The sequence below is a fragment of the Solenopsis invicta genome, chromosome 9 (assembly GCF_016802725.1).
Source record: "Solenopsis invicta isolate M01_SB chromosome 9, UNIL_Sinv_3.0, whole genome shotgun sequence".
NCBI lineage: Eukaryota > Metazoa > Arthropoda > Insecta > Hymenoptera > Formicidae > Solenopsis > Solenopsis invicta.
Genome location: NC_052672.1, coordinates 11,316,744 through 11,335,097, shown reverse-complemented (window position 1 = coordinate 11,335,097; position 18,354 = coordinate 11,316,744). Strand labels below are relative to the sequence as shown.

At 37.6% G+C, this 18,354-nt stretch overlaps 2 protein-coding genes across 3 annotated transcripts in view; one reads left to right on the top strand and one right to left on the bottom strand.

Annotated features, from left to right (window-relative positions):
• The first annotated feature begins 711 nt into the window (after window positions 1–711).
• Window positions 712–4,882, top strand: LOC105208284 (breast cancer metastasis-suppressor 1-like protein). Of its 2 annotated transcripts, none has more exons than XM_011178099.3 (3): window positions 712–1,167; window positions 2,912–3,134; window positions 3,350–4,882. In XM_011178099.3, exons 2-3 carry the CDS (start codon window positions 2,917–2,919, stop codon window positions 3,822–3,824), a joined length of 693 nt encoding a protein of 230 aa, XP_011176401.1. In that variant the 5' UTR covers window positions 712–1,167; window positions 2,912–2,916; the 3' UTR covers window positions 3,825–4,882. The 2 variants fall into 2 exon arrangements, with proteins under 2 accessions (XP_011176401.1, XP_011176400.1); XM_011178098.3 differs by having other exon boundaries at window positions 728–1,003.
• A 473-nt stretch (window positions 4,883–5,355) lies between these two features.
• Window positions 5,356–18,354, bottom strand: part of LOC105208285 (homeobox protein prophet of Pit-1) — a 29,433-nt gene continuing 16,434 nt past the window's right edge. The window contains exons 4-6 of the mRNA XM_011178100.3: window positions 15,617–15,799; window positions 13,230–13,329; window positions 5,356–10,858 (exon numbers count right to left, since the gene is read on the bottom strand). Coding sequence (XP_011176402.1) covers window positions 10,752–10,858; window positions 13,230–13,329; window positions 15,617–15,799 — 390 coding nt within the window. The 3' untranslated portion in view covers window positions 5,356–10,751. The remainder of the gene's footprint in view (window positions 10,859–13,229; window positions 13,330–15,616; window positions 15,800–18,354) is intronic.

The window sequence follows — 18,354 nt, the reverse complement described above, 5'->3', positions numbered from 1 at the left end:
TACTTTTTATCTTTTTCCAATTATAAGACTCAGAAAAAGATAGAAGTAAATCGAGATTAAAGTTAATCTACATTGATAGAAAATGGACATAAAGGCTTTAAACTCCGAACTCTAATTAACATAATCGGTGTTTAATTCAACAAGTTTTTACAAAATTTTTATATACAAACTTTTTATGAATTAAATAATAAAAATTTAATTAAAATAATTAATATTTTATATAAAAAATAAATGTTGTTTCTTAAAATTCTGCAGGTATTGTCTGGCAAATTAATGATTAATTAAATTAATCGGAGTTTAAGTAATTATTTTATTATCAGAAGATAAATTAGGGAAGATTTTAGTAAAAATCATCTTTTGTTTTAAATGAATTTCATGCGCCTAGCGTCATCTGTAGTCGTGAAACGTAAAACTATTTAACCATGTCAAGTTTTCTGTGTAGGTAAGATGAACAAAAATATTTGTTCAATATCTTCAAATATCATTGGTCTCATTTTGAATGCAAAAAATGTAAAGGAGGAAAGAGGAACAGCTGCAAACATTTATATTCAAACTTGATAATTAATTAATAATTTCTTAAACTATTTTCTTATGAAATCGTTTGTTTCTTATAAAAATTGTTGAAGTATGAATCAAAATTTTTGACAATTATCCAGATAATTTTAAATAATTTATATACCGAATATAAATAAATTAAACAAAATTTTTGTACAAGATCGTTTATATTTTGTATGAAAAATTTTGAGATATAATTGACAAGATTCTATTCTTATATGAATAATTTAAATGTTTTAAAAATACATAATTAACAGACACATCGGCTAAGTTAATTCAAATATTGCAAATATTCTGCATGTTTTTTCTTCTTTTGCTGCGCAGTTGGTATGAACGCATCTGCGCTTTGGCAACAGTGGTTGTTAGGCATCGCGCGTCCGTCGAACAAACGATCAGCAGTGTGCGGCAGCAACGGTAGTGCATTAACAAAGTGTCAAACTGTTATATAGTAAGTACATCGACGATGCAGTGAAAATTCCTACAGAATCGTCCGGTTTAGATCTTCGTGCTGCGTGCAATAGGAAAATCTCTGGAAACCTGAAGTTCTTTCATTCAGCTGTGTCCAAGTAACACTTAACCTCTTGTTTAATTGGGCGCGAATTGGATTCCACTGTTCGTAACTATTTAATAATGTTTTGTTTTTCCATTATTTATGTAAGATGTTATCTTTTATGAGAACCGAAAGTGTCAAACCATGTTTTCGATCGCGGTATTCCGATTATATCGACGTAAACTTGCTTCTGTATAGGTTATGTTGTGTACATTAAATCTCTTTCTAATTACTTGTTTATCATACATTTGTTTGGAATATATTTATTTTTCAATAGAAACATATCTAACCTTTGAAATACACAGAAGAAAGTTTGAGAATTTGGAATTGCTTAGTGATAGACTCGAGAAGAACTTTAACGATTCGGAAATTTATTATATCAGTAGAAATAATCACTTAAATATGATTTCTCCTCTTCCTCTCTGTATGTAAAATAAGACTCGGAAAATTGAAATCATTGCTATTCTTTGTAAAAAGGAATAATGAAACATTAAGATCAACATTGAGGTTAAGAAATTTACTTTACCGACTGAACAGTCGGCTTCGGTTCGCGTTACGCGCGAAAAGAAAACCAGGATTGTGCTGTAAATTTTTAAATTGTATATACACGGATTATTTATGTATTGTTTGCACGAATCTTTTTTACGTAAACAATACAAGCAATGTAAATTATTATAAATTGGATAACATAGAAAAGCACAGAAAATAAGTTACAAGATTTTTAATTTATCTGACTTTAGTATTATAAAAATAAAAATTATATAATATTAAAATTAAAATAATGCAATATAATTTTCACTGTTTCTAATGAAATCTGAATTTTTTATGATTCATTAATTATTGTTTATATAGATGACATGTAAAACATAATTTACATTGTATACACACAATGTGGATTATTTAAATTTTACATATAAATATTCAAACTTTAAAACGTTGGTGAAACTTTCTCACAGAAAATCAGTTATAAAAGATTTTAACGGACAATAAGTTATACATATTCAGTTACATGTAATATAGAAGGTAAGTTATATTTGTGCTTTATTTGATTTTATTTTTGTCACAAAACTCAGAAGCTTGCATTTTTCCCAAATTTGTCTAAACATTTATCTTTTAGGTATCTTATTTAAATATCTTTTCCATTTCAAAGTGTACATTAAGAAAAAAAGTCATTAAATTGACAATTTTTTAACTCGATTAAATTTCTTTAAGTATTTATGTATTCAATTCAAATACATAAAATACTTAAAGTTTAATTTAAGCATATTTAGACATCAGGGTATGCGGGGCAATGAGGTGACGGATGAACTGGCGAAGTGAGGTACGCAAGTGGACCCCATCGACCAGGTCATAAGTGTCCCCTTTGTCATTGGCAAAAGACTAGAGATCTCCTAGACTGGAAGCATTTTGCTTTTTGATCAGGGGGAGTAGCTGCCGACAGGCGAGGCTCCTGGCAAGAGACGCACTGACTCTCTTGCCAAGCAGAACTATTGAGCTCTTGACAATAAACAAAAAGAAGCTCAGAATGAGCATTGACCTTCTAACATGTCATGTTGCCTTAAGGGCACATCTCTTTAACAAGACTAGCTAACCAAAACTAGCTAGCCAAAAGAAATACCAGTTTTTTAGTCACAGAGGAATCACAAGGATCTAGATGACGTTGAGGACTGCATGGTCCTTCCATTGTATTACTACTACTACTAATTTAAACTATTTGTACTAAAAAAAATTTAGTCAAGTTGATAACTTTTTCTTTGGTGTAATTGTACAACAGAATGTAGTAAATGATAAACTTTTTATTTGCAGGATAAATGCCAAGCGTCAAGGATGAATCGGAAGGTGAAGGGGAGGAGATGTCTCACGACAGTAACGACAGTAACCAGAGTTCTGCGTCATGTGACAGCAGCGCAGAACACACCGACAGTGATGACTCGTCAGAGATGGATGAGGATGAATGCGAGAGGAGACGCAATGAATGTATGGACAATCTGCTGGATTTGGAAAGACAGTTTACTTTACTTAAGGAACAGTATGTATACTATATTTAGTTTTTTCACAACATGTATTATAGTATTCTGCAAAAATATTTCTTAAAGTTTGCCTGTAGATATATTTAAAATATATTAATAAAGATTTATTTATATTAATGTATTTATTAATATACAATTAAAGTTACAAATTAATCAATATGTTAATGGTTTAAAAAATATAACATAAACGTACGCTAACAATTATTTATTTCAGATTATATCGAGAAAGAATCACACAAGTGGACACAAAGCTTGGGGAAGTTCGTGTTGGAAAATCCGAAGAATACCTAATACCACTGGAGCGACTAAAGGAAAATATGAAAACGAAAACGGAAGTAGCTGGAATATTGAGGCAATATAGACTGCAAAATATTGAGAATAAATTCAAAGCGGAAGAGTTGGCCGCCTATCAAAATTTGGAAAGTGAGAAAGGGTTAGTCTGGGATTGTATTCATAATGATCTACAAGAAAAGATTAGACGTTTGGAGGAAGATAGGAATAACGTGGACATACACGCGGATTTGTGGCTTAATTCGACCGGTAGAAGACGCAGGAATCATTCAGAGAGAAGACGAGCGGTTTCCGTTGCAGGTCCTTACATCGTTTACATGCTCAACGACGCAGACATATTGGAAGATTGGGCGTTAATAAAAAAAAGTCTAGGTAGCCGAAAAGCGGAAATAATGTAAATTATATTTTGAGTGCATTGAAGAACTGTCGTAAACATTTTCTCACACGTCCATCTTTAATATGAATAAGAAATGTTCAACCGGAAATGGTTTAAAACTAGACAAGCAACTGGCATCTATTGAGCATCTGATATCTGTACAGTGTGCCTTGATATAAAAATAAGAGTAATTATTTACTAGTTTAAATAATTACCAAATTAAAATATATTCGCCAAGAGACGTACTTCTACGGTACACTAGTGCAGGAACATTATGTACATATGACTGTGTTGTCAAAAAAGATAAATTTATAATTTGGAAAAAGGGCAAATATCTAATATCTATTGTCTGTACTACTTTCATCTAATAAGAAAGTTTATAATATGAATCAGATTATGTTAATTTATAGTGTAAAAAATAATTAATTTTTATATTTGATATATGTAATAATTGTCTTTGTTCCTTTACTTTTCTTTATTTTTCTGCAGTTTTATTATGTCTCTTTTGTATTATTTTATCTTCCTAACATCATGAAGAAATGAGAATATAAACATAAATTTTCTATCTTTTTATACTCTTCTACATCTAAATGTATATCTATGCCTCTTTCTTGTCATCTTCTTAATGAAGTACTAAAACACTTCCAACTCGCAACCATTGGAAAATAATAATTCCACAATTTTCTCCATGCATCGTCATGGTCTAGTCGACAAAATAAACATCTTAATTTAATGATTAGTACTTGGAATGAACAACTTGAACATGTAGTTGTTGAAAATTAATTGTCATTACCAAAATGTTGTATTATAGTAAACCATTAGAACTTTATGTAAAGACATTTAAGCGTACTTCCATTTATTCAAAAGCGAATGTGTAAAGAAGAGTTGTATAAATATATTTTATTATTATACTGTTTAAATATATCTTATATTTCAATTTAATACGTGACGAAGGACCGCGTAGTCCGAAAAATTTTTGTGTGACGTAATCAGTAGCGTGATACAATGACTAGCAATGAGAAGAAAAGCGAAAGAACTCTGTATTATAAATAAAGTGCGTTTTAATTTTTTTACAGTACACTCAGCAAATTAAATGTTAGCAGTGTTCCAACAATTCCAACAATTTAATTAATATAATGCAGAAGTTGAGTCCTAGGGATTGATCATGTAATTTCACGTGAAAAGTTTTGTGATTGATTCCCTAAACTCGCATCTTGTCGCCAAAGTCTGAAAAATGGCGACTGAAAGCGAGCAGCTCTACTATTTTGTAATTTTGCATAAATGATACATTATTATAATTTTTTTTTTTTAATATGTTACTTTCAAACTAGAGGATTTTTAAATATAACTGAACGTATTGCGTTTTGTTTTAAAAATGAAACGATACATTTAGTTCTAACAATATTCAGTAAGGTTTCATTCAACTTAATAAAATGTATTTCGGTTGTAAATGTAATTTGATTTAACTTTTCTATCTGCATTCCGATATAGACACCATTAATTTACACAAGAGAACTAGAAAGAAAGAAGAGATTAAACGGGAGAAGGGGGGATAATTTTAAATGTAATTTTTATTTAGGCTATGTACAACACATACGTACAATACGTGACCCTTGCTTAAAACTATGTTACGCTCGTCCGGTATGCATTTCCACTTAATTTTTAATCTTGCCCTCTCGACACAACGTGACGCGTGTAATTTCGCGTGTCGGACGTGTGCGCGCCCACGCACGCTTCGTGTGTGTTGCGTGTATACCTCATGTGTGTGTGTGTGTGTTTGTGTGCGCATGTGTGTGTGTGTATCCGTGCACGTATAAGTGGACCGTGTACGATATGTTACAAACTTTTTTTTAGGAACATTTCTCGTGGAATGCCGCGAGCGGTAATAATAAGGTCGCAGCGAAACTACACGAAAACAATGCGCAGTCGTCTGCAGCTTCATCCTCGAGTCGATATATTGATTAGACAGTTATCGAAAAATGACACCAATATAGACGATTGTTGACTGGACAGACTCCGAATATTTATGACTGAAAGGCGCCAGGGAGAAGTCGCGAGTCGCGCGTTAATTAACCGTTTGCGCTCCGCGCGAGTCCGCCGCAGAACCCCTCTCCGAGGAACTATCTTCTAACTATTTGCGATACTGAAATGAGTAGTCTGTATTTATTACGAAAAAAAATTTCCTACACGTAAAAGTTCGCACGCGTTTGTGAGATATACTTCTTAAAATCAAATGGAACTTTAACGGAATGATGGCTTCGCTCGGTAGCTTCTCTTTTTCTTCTTTTTTTTTTCAAAGAACCATATAAAATCCATCGCATGCACTCGTGATAATATTATTAGATTATAAAATTAATGGAGAATTTTGTCGAAGCTCGAAGGGCAAACGGTTACGCAAGCGACGGAAGCTCCGATTCTGCTTTTACACGGGAAAGCATCCGGACGACGAACGATCGCAATAATTAACCGGCTTGCGGCAACAGAGTGAATAATATACGTTCGGCGACCGTCTCATCGACAATCCGATTTTCATCGTTTGCGTGGCACTCGCAAATTAGCTCGTCAATAATACACAGTCGCCTGGCCGTGCCGCGCTTCCGCGATGGCAGTCGTTTCGGCCTGAAATCATTCGCCTGTCGATGCAATCGGTTCGACTATTACGAGGACAACATTGTTACACGATACGATCTGTTAGCGATAATTACATATTTAATCCTGGGATATTGATGAGATAGAGTGCGACCCCCATCTTTCTCGTTAAAACTCTGGTGGCTCCGCGATATCCCCGTGATCGTGGGCCCGTCTGCGCCCGAGTCGAACGAACAGTCAGCGTGACACCAAAATGACGTCAAAATGCATCCAGAATGATTGTTGAAAGTCACTCTTCGATCAATCACGATTCATCTTAATCTCATTTTGATGTTATTGCGACTCACCGTACTACTTGGGCGTTTGTCAATTGTCTGATCGTTTTCGACGAGACATTTTTCATCTTGCGACGCGATAAAATTTACTCTTTGCCTTCTCTCGTCCAAGATTCTCTCTCGAAGAATCATCGCGATGCCGATGCACCACCACCACCTCTCGACACGTGAGATCGGTACTCGCGAAAAAGCAATGGTGAGCGAAGTTCGAGATCTCGTCTCTTCGCCCGTAACGAGTTCGCCCTTGCAATCTGTCGTTTGTGGGCCTGGGATATTTTCTCGGTGTGAAATCAGCGCGCAATGCCGTCGCACACAAATCTACATAAGCCGTCCGGCAGAAATTCTGTCGGACAATTCCGAATGTCTTGCCGATCGACACGCTCATGCGCACGTCGCACGCCCGCCCTAAAAGGTGACAGGAATCTAAAAAGTATGAAGGATGCCGTGTCGCCAACGCTTCAAGTAGAACACACCCGGCAAACGAAAATGAATTGAAGTGGATAGAAACGCAATTCATTTCGACATTTTCGAATTTGCGCTTCAGATTTTTCAAATCCTTCTGAATCCTAAAATAATATAACATGGATATGAATACATCCGAATTCAACATGATGAATAACTCATTTCGTATTTCAATCCATTTGAGTAGTCCATTTGGATCCAAAAATACTCTGAAACTCTGAAAGCGCGAGCTCGGATAAATTAAAATAAATTGCAATTTTCAATTCATTTGAATTTATTTTCGTTTGCCGGGAAGTCAATAAATGTTACGACATCATTATGTCGTCGATAACAAGCGAGTGGATACTTTTTATCATTGTGACTTCTGTGTGTTCTGCTCATCCCGATGTCGCGTATCGTCGATCATTTTTCTATTAGCTTCAGCCGGTGCCCCTCACGTGTGACGCTCTGTGAAGATCGGACACGTATACTTGCATGAAACGCAAGATCGTCGTTTTGTTTTTTTTTTTCTTTTTCCGTCATTTCTTTTATAAAGCTGTCACGGCGCGCACGCCGCGTCGATTTGCGTGCGACGATGACGACGTGACGTCTGATCCGCGCGAAAGGGGTCGAGCTTCGGCGATCCGCTCGCTCGTCGCGACGGGGAAAACCCTGGCGCCCCTCAAATTTCGAACGCAAAACACTGTCAGATATCACCGTTCACCCTCCAACGCGCGTCTCCCTCCGGCCACCCCCTGATTATCCAAAATCGTGGTCAACATAAGCACACAAATCAATGCCTAATATCATTCACTAAGGGTATGCTTACACTTTTAAAAGGACATTGAAAAATCGCATATGCTAGAGTATCTGCCGATTACGCAATCTCTATATTATGTATCTATATCTCTTCTCTTTCGCCCACTTATGTACAGTACCGTCCCTCGCCCCGCCCTCTCTTTCTCCTTTCTCTCCTTCTCTCTCTCTCTCTCTCTCTCTCTCTCTCTCTCTCTCTCTCTCTCTCTCTCTCTCTCTCTCGCCGATTAACGAAGGTGTGGCACGTATCGTTGTTAAGAGATTTAACGGAATGCTGCGCGCACGAGTGCGTTATGTTGCAATGCGACGCGTCTCTCGAACGCGAGGAACCAATGTCGCGGGGAAACAAAATTTTCTACACGTAGAAAATACACGACGATCTCGCGGCTCTACGTTTCTGTACACGCTGTAATCGCGGGATAGCTTCACTGTCCGACATGCAGAGGAAGTCTCGGGCATCACGCATTTTCTCCCGCACGTGATAAGAAAGAAGATATAATTGAGAAATATGAACTCTCACACGGCAAAATTCTAAGTCGCTTCCCTCCTGCGTTACGTTAAAGTAGCTTTCGTTGATTCAACGTAACCTTTGTTTACGAGAGGCTCTCTTTGGTTTATGAGTTATTTCACGAAATAACAGTTGTCGAACAGCAAAATTAAACTTCATTAAAGTTTAATTTAATTAAAATTAATTTAAAGAAAGGATAAAAGAGTTAAAATCGTTCCATTAAGGGCAAAAAGTGAGTCACCCATTTTGAAAAATGGGTATTTTGGATTTTAATCAATCTTACTAATTGTAAGACTGATTGGTACGAATTTGAGGATATAATCTTTCGTGCAAAATCTTAGACTCTTGGTCCAGTTGGTTAGGTAGTCGCAAGGAGAATAATTTTTGCAATTTGTCGTTCATTTGTCTTCCTCAATTTTTTTCAAGTGAAAAATGAAGTTAATGAAATAAGTGCATCACGTGACGAATGATGATATTTAATTTTGAGTAACTCTTCGTTATCAATCCTGTTTGAAATTATGCTGCAGCCAATGGCCAATATTTTTGCCATGCTTTCCAGAACAAAGTTATTAGATCGAGAAAACGGAAGAAAAAAGGAGCGTAGGATTTACAAAAAAAATATCAAGTATGATCAGAATTATAATAAGCGCTTTGCACGATTAAAGATAGACGTATAGTATTTTAATTTAAGCGATTCAGGATGAAGATTGATACTGGCTCTTAGTTATGGCGCAATTTCAAAGATTTCAAACACTTGAACAAGATTTATAATGGAGAGTTACTAAAAATTGAATCGTGAAAAAACAGATTTTTTTTCTATAGGAAATAGTATTAAGTTTACTAATTCCACCCGAAAAAGTTAGAGAAAATTAATTGAATGATAAAGCTTAGTCCTCCTTGCTACTTAACCAGTTGGATAAAAAATCTAAGGCCGGTATTCATAGTTGTAAATAATTTTCAATCTTTGATTAAAAGCGTAATTAATTACAGATTAATATTCATAGATTATCCAACTCTGTGGATTAATACTTCACAGATCTGTGTTTTAAATAATAAGTAATTCATAAATTAATTTTATGAATAAAAAAAATTTGAGGAATATGAAAACTTTGTTAAAATTAAATATGGATTGATAAATAATTAAAGTTTTACTGAAACTGCGATTTATCAAATAATTGACCATGAATGTCGGTCTAACGCCATATTCATTGTACAGTTGTAAATCATTTTTAATTTTTGATTAAAAGCGTAGTTAATTATAGATTTGTTTATACATTTATTCATGATTTTCTTTCGATCAAAGATCGAAAATTATTTGCGACTATGAATATCGACTATGAATAAGACTGTGCACGAAAGATTATATCCTCAAATTATATCCTTCAATATCCGTAAGCTTGATCAAAATCCCAAACATTTTTCAAAATGGATGGTTCACTTTGATGTGGAATGTCCTATTATTGAAGCTTTTTACCCGTACATCAGAATTTCTTCTTTCACTAATGGATTTCACTTTGACAAAATACTGTTTTGATCCTTTTTTTTGAATAAAGGATCTACTTCACAAATGTCTCGCGAGAAGATTTTCCAGTCAAGAGAGGAAGATACCCGATGCCGGAGACAATCCTTGTGTCGATCGTAATGTATCCTAAGTCGCGGAAATTACGCGAGAAGTCGCAGGCGAGGATCTAGGTGTGCCAATTGATATTCTGCAACGATGTTGCGCGCGACGTTGAACTTTTGAAATTTATGTTCCGAATAAACGCTCGAGATAAACGGCCCCGCCATTTCGTCATCGCGCTTTAATCTTCAACTGTGTCGTGCTCGATCTAATATTCGGCCTGTCCTCCGACGACGGAACGCGAGAACATGGTCGGGTTGAGAGCTTTTTCCGCGCGCGCGCGTGTGTTTGTGTGTGTGCCTCGCGTATGCCGTTGCGAATCGAGCGCTTGCTTCTTTGCTTGCTTGCTTGCTTGCTTGTCGCAAGCGAGATTCGAGGACGCGTCGCAAAATCGGGGTGTCGACGCGGCCGCGTGAGGCGATTAGCGATAACGCAAATCGATCCACGGTTCTGCTTTCCTTCCTCTCACTTTTTCTCCTCTTGCATCTTCGTCCTTCTGCGAAACGGCAAAACGTCGATCGGGCCTCGTCGAGTTCGTCACTCAGCTCCCGTTTTTCCTTCCACCGATCGGCTCGATCATAGGTACGCCATCGGATTCCTGACGAGATCCTCGAGTCGCCCTCTCGCCTCCGTTTACAATTATGTCTGGTACTGTAACATCGGCGCGGCCAGATTCGGGTGGTGGGCTGTGTTCATTCTCAGAGCCGAGATGCTCTTGTTGTACCACTCGTCCTCCGCCGACATTCCTGAAACGGGAAAAAGAAACGGGGTGGAATAGGAAGACTTCAATGGGAATGCAAAGATAATACCACTTGGGTTTTGCAAAAATATTAAAGATACCACTTGGGTTTTGTACAAAATAATACGTATAATACCACTTGGATTGAAATAGAAAGACTTCAATGGGAATACAAAGGTAGTATCACTTGGGGACTTTGTAAAAAATGAAAATACTATCACTTGGGTTTTATAAAAAAAAAATTAGAGATTTACACACACACACATTCTCTCTCTCTCTCTCTCTCTCTCTCTCTCTCTCTCTTGGTACTTTTTTTTTAATTCCTAAAATGGGGAAAAAAGATAGGATTTTTAGACAGATGCCATCCATCACGCACATGTTTTGAGTTTGGAAGATCGCGTCAGGATTAAATTATTTGACAATGTCTCTCTCTCTCTCTCTCTCTCTCTCTCTCTCTCTTTAATCTTTGAATTACACGTTTAATAGCAACGTGATCAACGTTGGCTGATTAACACTAACTTTCATTAGTAGAATATCTATGCGATGCCATCAACTCCTCCCCCAATAAGTCAAAGTCGGACGTCACTCGGCGCGGAAGAAGCGGAATTTCTTTTCTATCCCGAAAGAATCCCGGAGCGATTCGATTTAACCGACTTTCCGCGGTGCTTTATCGAGTCTCCGCTAATCGGTCGATTTGCTATCGCATTAAGACGTTAAAGAGAGAGGTGTTAAGTCGTTAAGGAGAGGCGGCGGGATTGCGAGCGCGGAGAGGCCGCGGCGGCGGCGCTCGCACAGCAATCGCTCGCTCGCTCGCTCGCGCCGAGCAACCCCCTCGACGGGCGAGGCAATTCGCGAATAGTCTTGATTCGATTTAAAAGCGATATTCCATCTCGCGCCGGAAATGATGTAAGACGGCGCTGGGGCGGAAATGGAGAGAGCGTCTTGGAGGCTGGCGGGGACCAGAGCGCGCGGAGCTCTCTCGTGCACGGGCGTCGGATTCGCGCCATTTCCGCTCCGGATTTTTGCGGAGTCATTCGATAACGTCGGGTCAGCGCCCGAGGACGGCGCGGAAAGTCCGCGAAAAGACGCTGGACAGGAGAACAAGGCCGAAGAAATTAGTTTACGCTCCCTCCACGTTTGCGTGATCCCATAGGGGGAGGAATTGACGTACGCGGATGATCGAGATGGGGCAGCGATGACAATTCCACATGAGATTACGAGGCTAACAATTGTTAATTAACGCAAAAGAAGTCAATTTATACGGCGCAAAAACTAATCGATTTGTCAAGGTAGGCCAAGAACGTACAACAAATTAATGATGTTAGTTGAAAATATTTAATTTAAAAGTAGCTGTGATATAACAAATAATATTGCGAAATAAGTTTTGACTTTGCTTAGTCTTCTTCAGTCGCAAAAACTCTAATAAAACTCAACTAATAATAATAAAATTTAAACGCAAAGAAACATAAAGCAATAAACAGAAACAGATAGGATTGACATACATATTAAATATTTAGAAAGATTTAAAAAAATTTAAATATTTTTAACTAACATCTGTTAATCGTTGCTCGTTTTTTGGCAAATCGATTAGATTTTTATGTTATTTTGATAAATTAATTGGTTTTTATTTAAGATAAAAGCAATACTTATCTTGATTTTTATGTAACATTTTCTAAACATGAAAATTTAAGAAATTGCAACATTTTGTCAAGTCTAGTATCATAATTGTTAAATAAATTTATTTAAAAATTACAGTATTATAAATATTGTAATTGTTAAATAAGCTTGTTTTATAATTATACCATAAATGTCATAACCGTGAATAAGTTTGACAATTATAAAACATTACGTATTATCAAGTATTACAATTGTTAAATAAGTCACATAGACATTGCAGCTTAACTTTTAATGTTTAGAAGAATATGAAATAGAATATATTAAATGAATTGACTTTCTTTCGTTTTACTCTTCCATAAAACAAGAAGAAAAGATAAAACCAGCTACTATATATTTGTATCGCGAGCTTGACTGAAAGCACCTTTTAAATTAGACTTTCAATTAAAGGGATTCTCGTAGAAGAAGCTTAGAGACTCGTTTGGGCAAGTAGATCGTTAAAGCATCGCAGTTATTAAGAGTACTCCGAACTTTAGGAGTCGCGTTTCGAAACGCAACGTAAGGAGCCGCGAAATCGATCCCTTGCGAAAAAGTGAAATCGGCTACCCGCGCGAACGCGAGGATATCAAGGATATTTGTGGGATTAAAGGGCATTTGCATAATCCTTGACCCAAATGAGAGCGCAACCGCGCTCACGAGCCATTCATCGTCGTACTCATTTTACGCACACCCAAAGCGCTGGCGTTGCATTATTTATGACTCACCCATTGCATCTTGTCGCATGCCGGTGACGGCCGACATATTCGACGCTGAATGCGACATGGAGAACGGCTGGGTCATGCTCGGGTAAGACGTCGTGCCCATCTGAAACATTCATACGTTCATCACGGTTAGCGTGGCATTGGTACTCCGATCTCGATTCCGAGAATCGTCCGCGGTTTACCGCGTCCTGCGATCCCTTCTAATCGGCAGTAAGATTAATTAATGGCACGCAGTGAAATCTGCCGCGTTCAAGAAGGGTTGGGGGGAGAAAAGGATTTGCGCGCGGTGTTAATGTCACGTGTAATTAATTTCCGCGAGCGTAAAATGAGCGAACGAGCGAAAATGGATTCCGCGATATATCAATGAGATTACGGAGTTACCCGCGCGGTTTGAGCGGCCGAGCTGGAACAACGAGAGGAAAGTAATGCGGTAATTAACGTGTGTGAAACATAATTATCGGCTAGAAACCGCTCTTACGTATTTCCCACTCGTCGACGGCGGCAAACGCGAAATCGAATGCGACGGGTGGTTTCATTATAAAAATTAACCGTGTAATACGTTCGGAACTGATGAAAATTAATAATACGACGCGGTATCTATTTCCTCGCCGTAATCAATTTTCCAACGTGTTACGTGATTCTGCGGTGATATGTCACGATTATTAAGTACAATTCCCGACGAAGATAGGAATGAAAGGATCCTCTAAACTGTTAAAAAGACAATTTGCGCGATGATAACATTTACTTCATTCAATATCTTTCGTCATTGTTTATCTCTTCATTGAACGATAATCATTGATTGTGGAATTATTAATCACGGAATAATCATTACGTACACCCAGAGAAAAGTTTCTTCGAGTAAAAAAAAAATTGTTTTGAATAAAAAAAAATTTTTGCATTGTTATACAGTTAAAGAAAAAGTTTCTTTGATTTGAAGAAATATTTTTATTGTCCCTTTTATTAGAATTAAAGTAACAATTTGGTTGTGCAACGCAAATCTTTTTTTAAATGAAAGAAATAAATTTTTTAAACCGGAATAACTAAATTATTTTTTACATTTTTATCAGTATTTTCGTTGAATTAAAAAATCATTTGTTTAAATTGAACAAATAATTTATTTAATTAAAAAAAACTAATAATGTCATTTCTTGAAATAAAATAAATTTTTTTTATTTTCCTTTATTTTTACTTTAACTTAAAAAAAAATCAAGTTAAAGAAGCGATTTCATCAATTTAAATATAACTTTTCTCTGAGTGTGTTCTCCTTAAATCTTGTAGAGTGAAAATCGAGCTTGTGCAATTATTCGCCTCATTGTAAGAGTCAAAATTCCTGCAGGACTGAATAGGACTCCTGCGGGAGTGATTTTTGACTCTTATTAAAATGGAAATTCACTCGAATAATTGCACACTATTTTCACTCTTTTGGAATGGTATTACACTCTACGAGATTTAGAGAATTATGATAGTTTTCTTCGCTTCGCACAATGTAACATCTCAATGGCGCGTTATTATTAAATATTTGAAACTTTTAACAGGAACAATGGACATGTATATGGACATGTTGCGCGACGGAAGAGAATTTTGAAAATTACCATCTTGGAAATTCAATGAGATGATATTCGTGGCTCAGGCCTCGGTGAAAGCCGCGGGATAACTGATATAAGTATCTCCCTTTTTTTTCGGGAGGGAAACCGAAACACGCTTGCGAATTATCGGCTCAATTAAAGCGGTAGGCATTCGGTAATCCGGCCGACCCAACTAATCAGCCGGAATGCAATTTAGCTATATCGACCGATAGCGATGCGCCGGACGTACGCTCAGGTGCACTCCAATTTAATACCTCGGTTAAAATCATTAACGAGAAACGCATCGAATTCATTCCCGATATGCGGTACCTTCGGAACGCCGACCGAATCTACGATTGCTCCCAAAATCTTTTAAATTTTCCGATCGGTAGTTTATCTGCGCTTCTCTCTGTTAACCTGCGCGCAGATCGCGAGCCGCTTCTCGAGAGAAACATCCATCAGTTTATCGCAACACTATTATATTACTTTTTTGAGAAAGTATTAATATAATATATAGAATAATATAAAATAATATTAATAACATTTTAAACAATACGCATAAAATTCGGAACATGTAAAACAATTTTTTTTGCACTTGAAATTTAAAATTTTTCCTACACATGTATTTACACGAAGTGTCTGTGTAGCGAAATAAGTAAGATGCACGCCTCTAGGGTGACGTAATTGTAATTCTTGTTTATATTATTTACTTGCCATTATCGGAGACATGTCTTCGCGCTGAGTGCATTGGTGAGCGTGCAAAGCGGCGGGTATCGATAATAATGAAATTTCGGAAGCGTCCTGCGCGTCGTAAGGGAGCCTCACCTGGGGATAACGATTTATGCCATTTATGCTGTTGTGAGGATGGGGGTAGGGTTGATAACCTCTGCTAGCACCAGGATAGATATTCCTCATCATGGCACCTTGGCAGGCGGGAATTGGTGTCAGAGCTTTCTGCAGCTGCTTCTCCTGCTTCCGGTATTTCGCTCTTCTGTTCTGGAACCAAACCTACGAAGAGAGGTGGAGTGGCGTAAACAAACGTGTACGCACTGCGTATATATATATTAGCAATGTTTAAGCGATGCTATACAATTAGCAGATAATTATTTCGATCTCTGCGCGAAGTACAACATCGTTTGTGAGGCACTAATAGCGCAAACGAAGTTTGTATTATTCTTGCTTCGATTATTGTACATAATTTTGACCGGACATTAATTGCTATTCTAATTAAGCTATATTAGTATCTGGCGGAACAATGTAATTTCATATTACACAAACAATCAGCGAGAGAGAATAATTGGGTTTTAATTCTTTTTGCGATGTAAAATTTACTCGCAACGTCCGTCGCTTAGAATTGCTTTGAAATAGCTCGAATTTGTGCATTTAGTTTTCTAGCTCCGTCAATGTAAATGGTTCAGAATCGGAGCGAAGCATATCAAGATTTCTTGCTCTTACAAATTACCGTATAATACCTCTAATATCTCAAATATTTTTCTCCCTCACTCTGCCTTGTTAAAAATATTATTTATACATCTACGCGAAACATATTAATCCGCAAAATTTTTGGCACACAATGACGTTCGTAAAAATAATTGTTTTACGCTCGTAGCAAAATGGCGACCAAGAAGCTAACAAAATGGTGTATAGTACAGTCGCACGAGTTATTTTGTGAGCATCGAGTTAACGGTTCACGTCGATCAAAGAAGAGACACAAACCTCTTGGGCCGAAAAGCACCCTCTTTTTTTTTCTTTCTTTTATCCGAACTGGGGATCCTAAGTTTACCCCCCGGCCTCACCCGGCAACCCAGGGCGGTTTACCTATCGCCATTTTGCATCGGGCAATTTCCATTGTTTCGCGGGATTAGTAAACCCATATTGGGGCTTGCCTGAGCCGCCACCGGCGACTCACCCCGGCATCCACACCGGCGCGCGTTTCCGCACCCTCACCTCCTCGCCCGCCCCCTCATCCGTTCTCCTCTCTCTCTCTTTCTATCTATCTATCTCTCCTTCCCTCCCGTAACCCCCGACAATCTCCACTCTCGCGCCCCGCCCTGCCGACCGACCCCTCTTTCCAGCGGCCCCCCAGAAAGAGAAAAGCCTGCGGCTTCTCGTCCCGGGTCGGGGTTGGGTTGTTTCCACCCTCACCGGTGACGTCACTGGCGCCACCCGATTGGCTGATGCCGCGGCGGTGACGTCACATCGGGCTCGCTCATTGGCCGACACGTTTTATCGACATTTCTACTGTACACCCTCTCTCATCGCCGCAGAAGTGGGTGACACGAACCAGGGTGGCTCGAACGGGTCCGTTCTCTCTCAAACTCTCCCGTTTCTCTCTCTCTCTCTCTCTCTCTCTCTCTCTCGCTGTCTGTATCTTTCTGCTTCGCTCTCTTGCCGGCTCTATCACTCTTTGTGTAGAAGCATGGCGCTTCCGAAGAGTACCTCGTGAAATATCCGCAGCGATGTTCTCATATCAAAAACCGAGCACGAAAAGGAAAAAAAATCCACTATGTATCTGCAGAGAAGAACCGGATTTTCATTATAATCATGCAAACGATCACCTTGCTCCGTTTAATGTTTATTGAAATCAGCATCGTTTACCTTTCATTATTTTCAATTTTTTTTGCTGCTCACATTTAATAATGCGCCATAAACTTTGCCTCACAAGTTATTTTCTCTCTCACTATTTTGTTGTGAACGAAGACCCTCTTTGTAAGAACATTTTTAATGACTTTAAATATTCTTCCATTTTATATCAATCGATGAAGATTTTATTTTACCAAAGAGGAAAGAGATTCACTTATGTATCTGTGAAGAAGAACGCAAACAATCTTGCTCCGTTTATTATTTATCGAAATCAACACACTACTTTTTATTATTTTTAATCTATTTGCAGCTCGCATTTAATAATGCACCATCGACTTTGCTTCGAAAATTATTATCTCTCTTATCGCTTTATTGTAAGAAAATATTTCTAATGGTCAAAAACTTTCTTTGTAAAAAACGCGTTTAATTATTTTACACAATTATTTTTCCAAACATTTTATATCGATCGATGAAAGGCTTTATTTCAACTCACAAAAAAGAATTGAGTAACTATTTAATCAATCATTTCAGTTAATTATAGAGTAATTCTTATGCTAATTTATTAATTAACCCAACGTCGGATGGTGACAGATAAAGGTCGTCACTTACGCCAAGATCTCGCGTCGGCCCACGCCGAAGAGATCAACGCCTACACAAGAAATTAATAGTTCATCAGCGGTGGGATTACTTCCGTCAATGATTGCATGCATTACAACGGGTTTCCATGACTGTTGACGTCACGATCGGCCTTTGTGCAAATGTTAATTGCAAATTTTTATACGAAACGTTTTCAAATACGAAAAGAGATATTTAGCAGAAAAGTCATTTACCCAGTCGCACGCAAGGTACAACAGCAAAAAAAAAAAAAGGAACCGTATTTCGGTAGCGAAATTAATCTTTATTCCATTAAATCTGCTAGACTGTTGTAGGTGAATGACAAATAGGCGTGTATAGGTATGGTATTGAGTGCCGAACAAGTT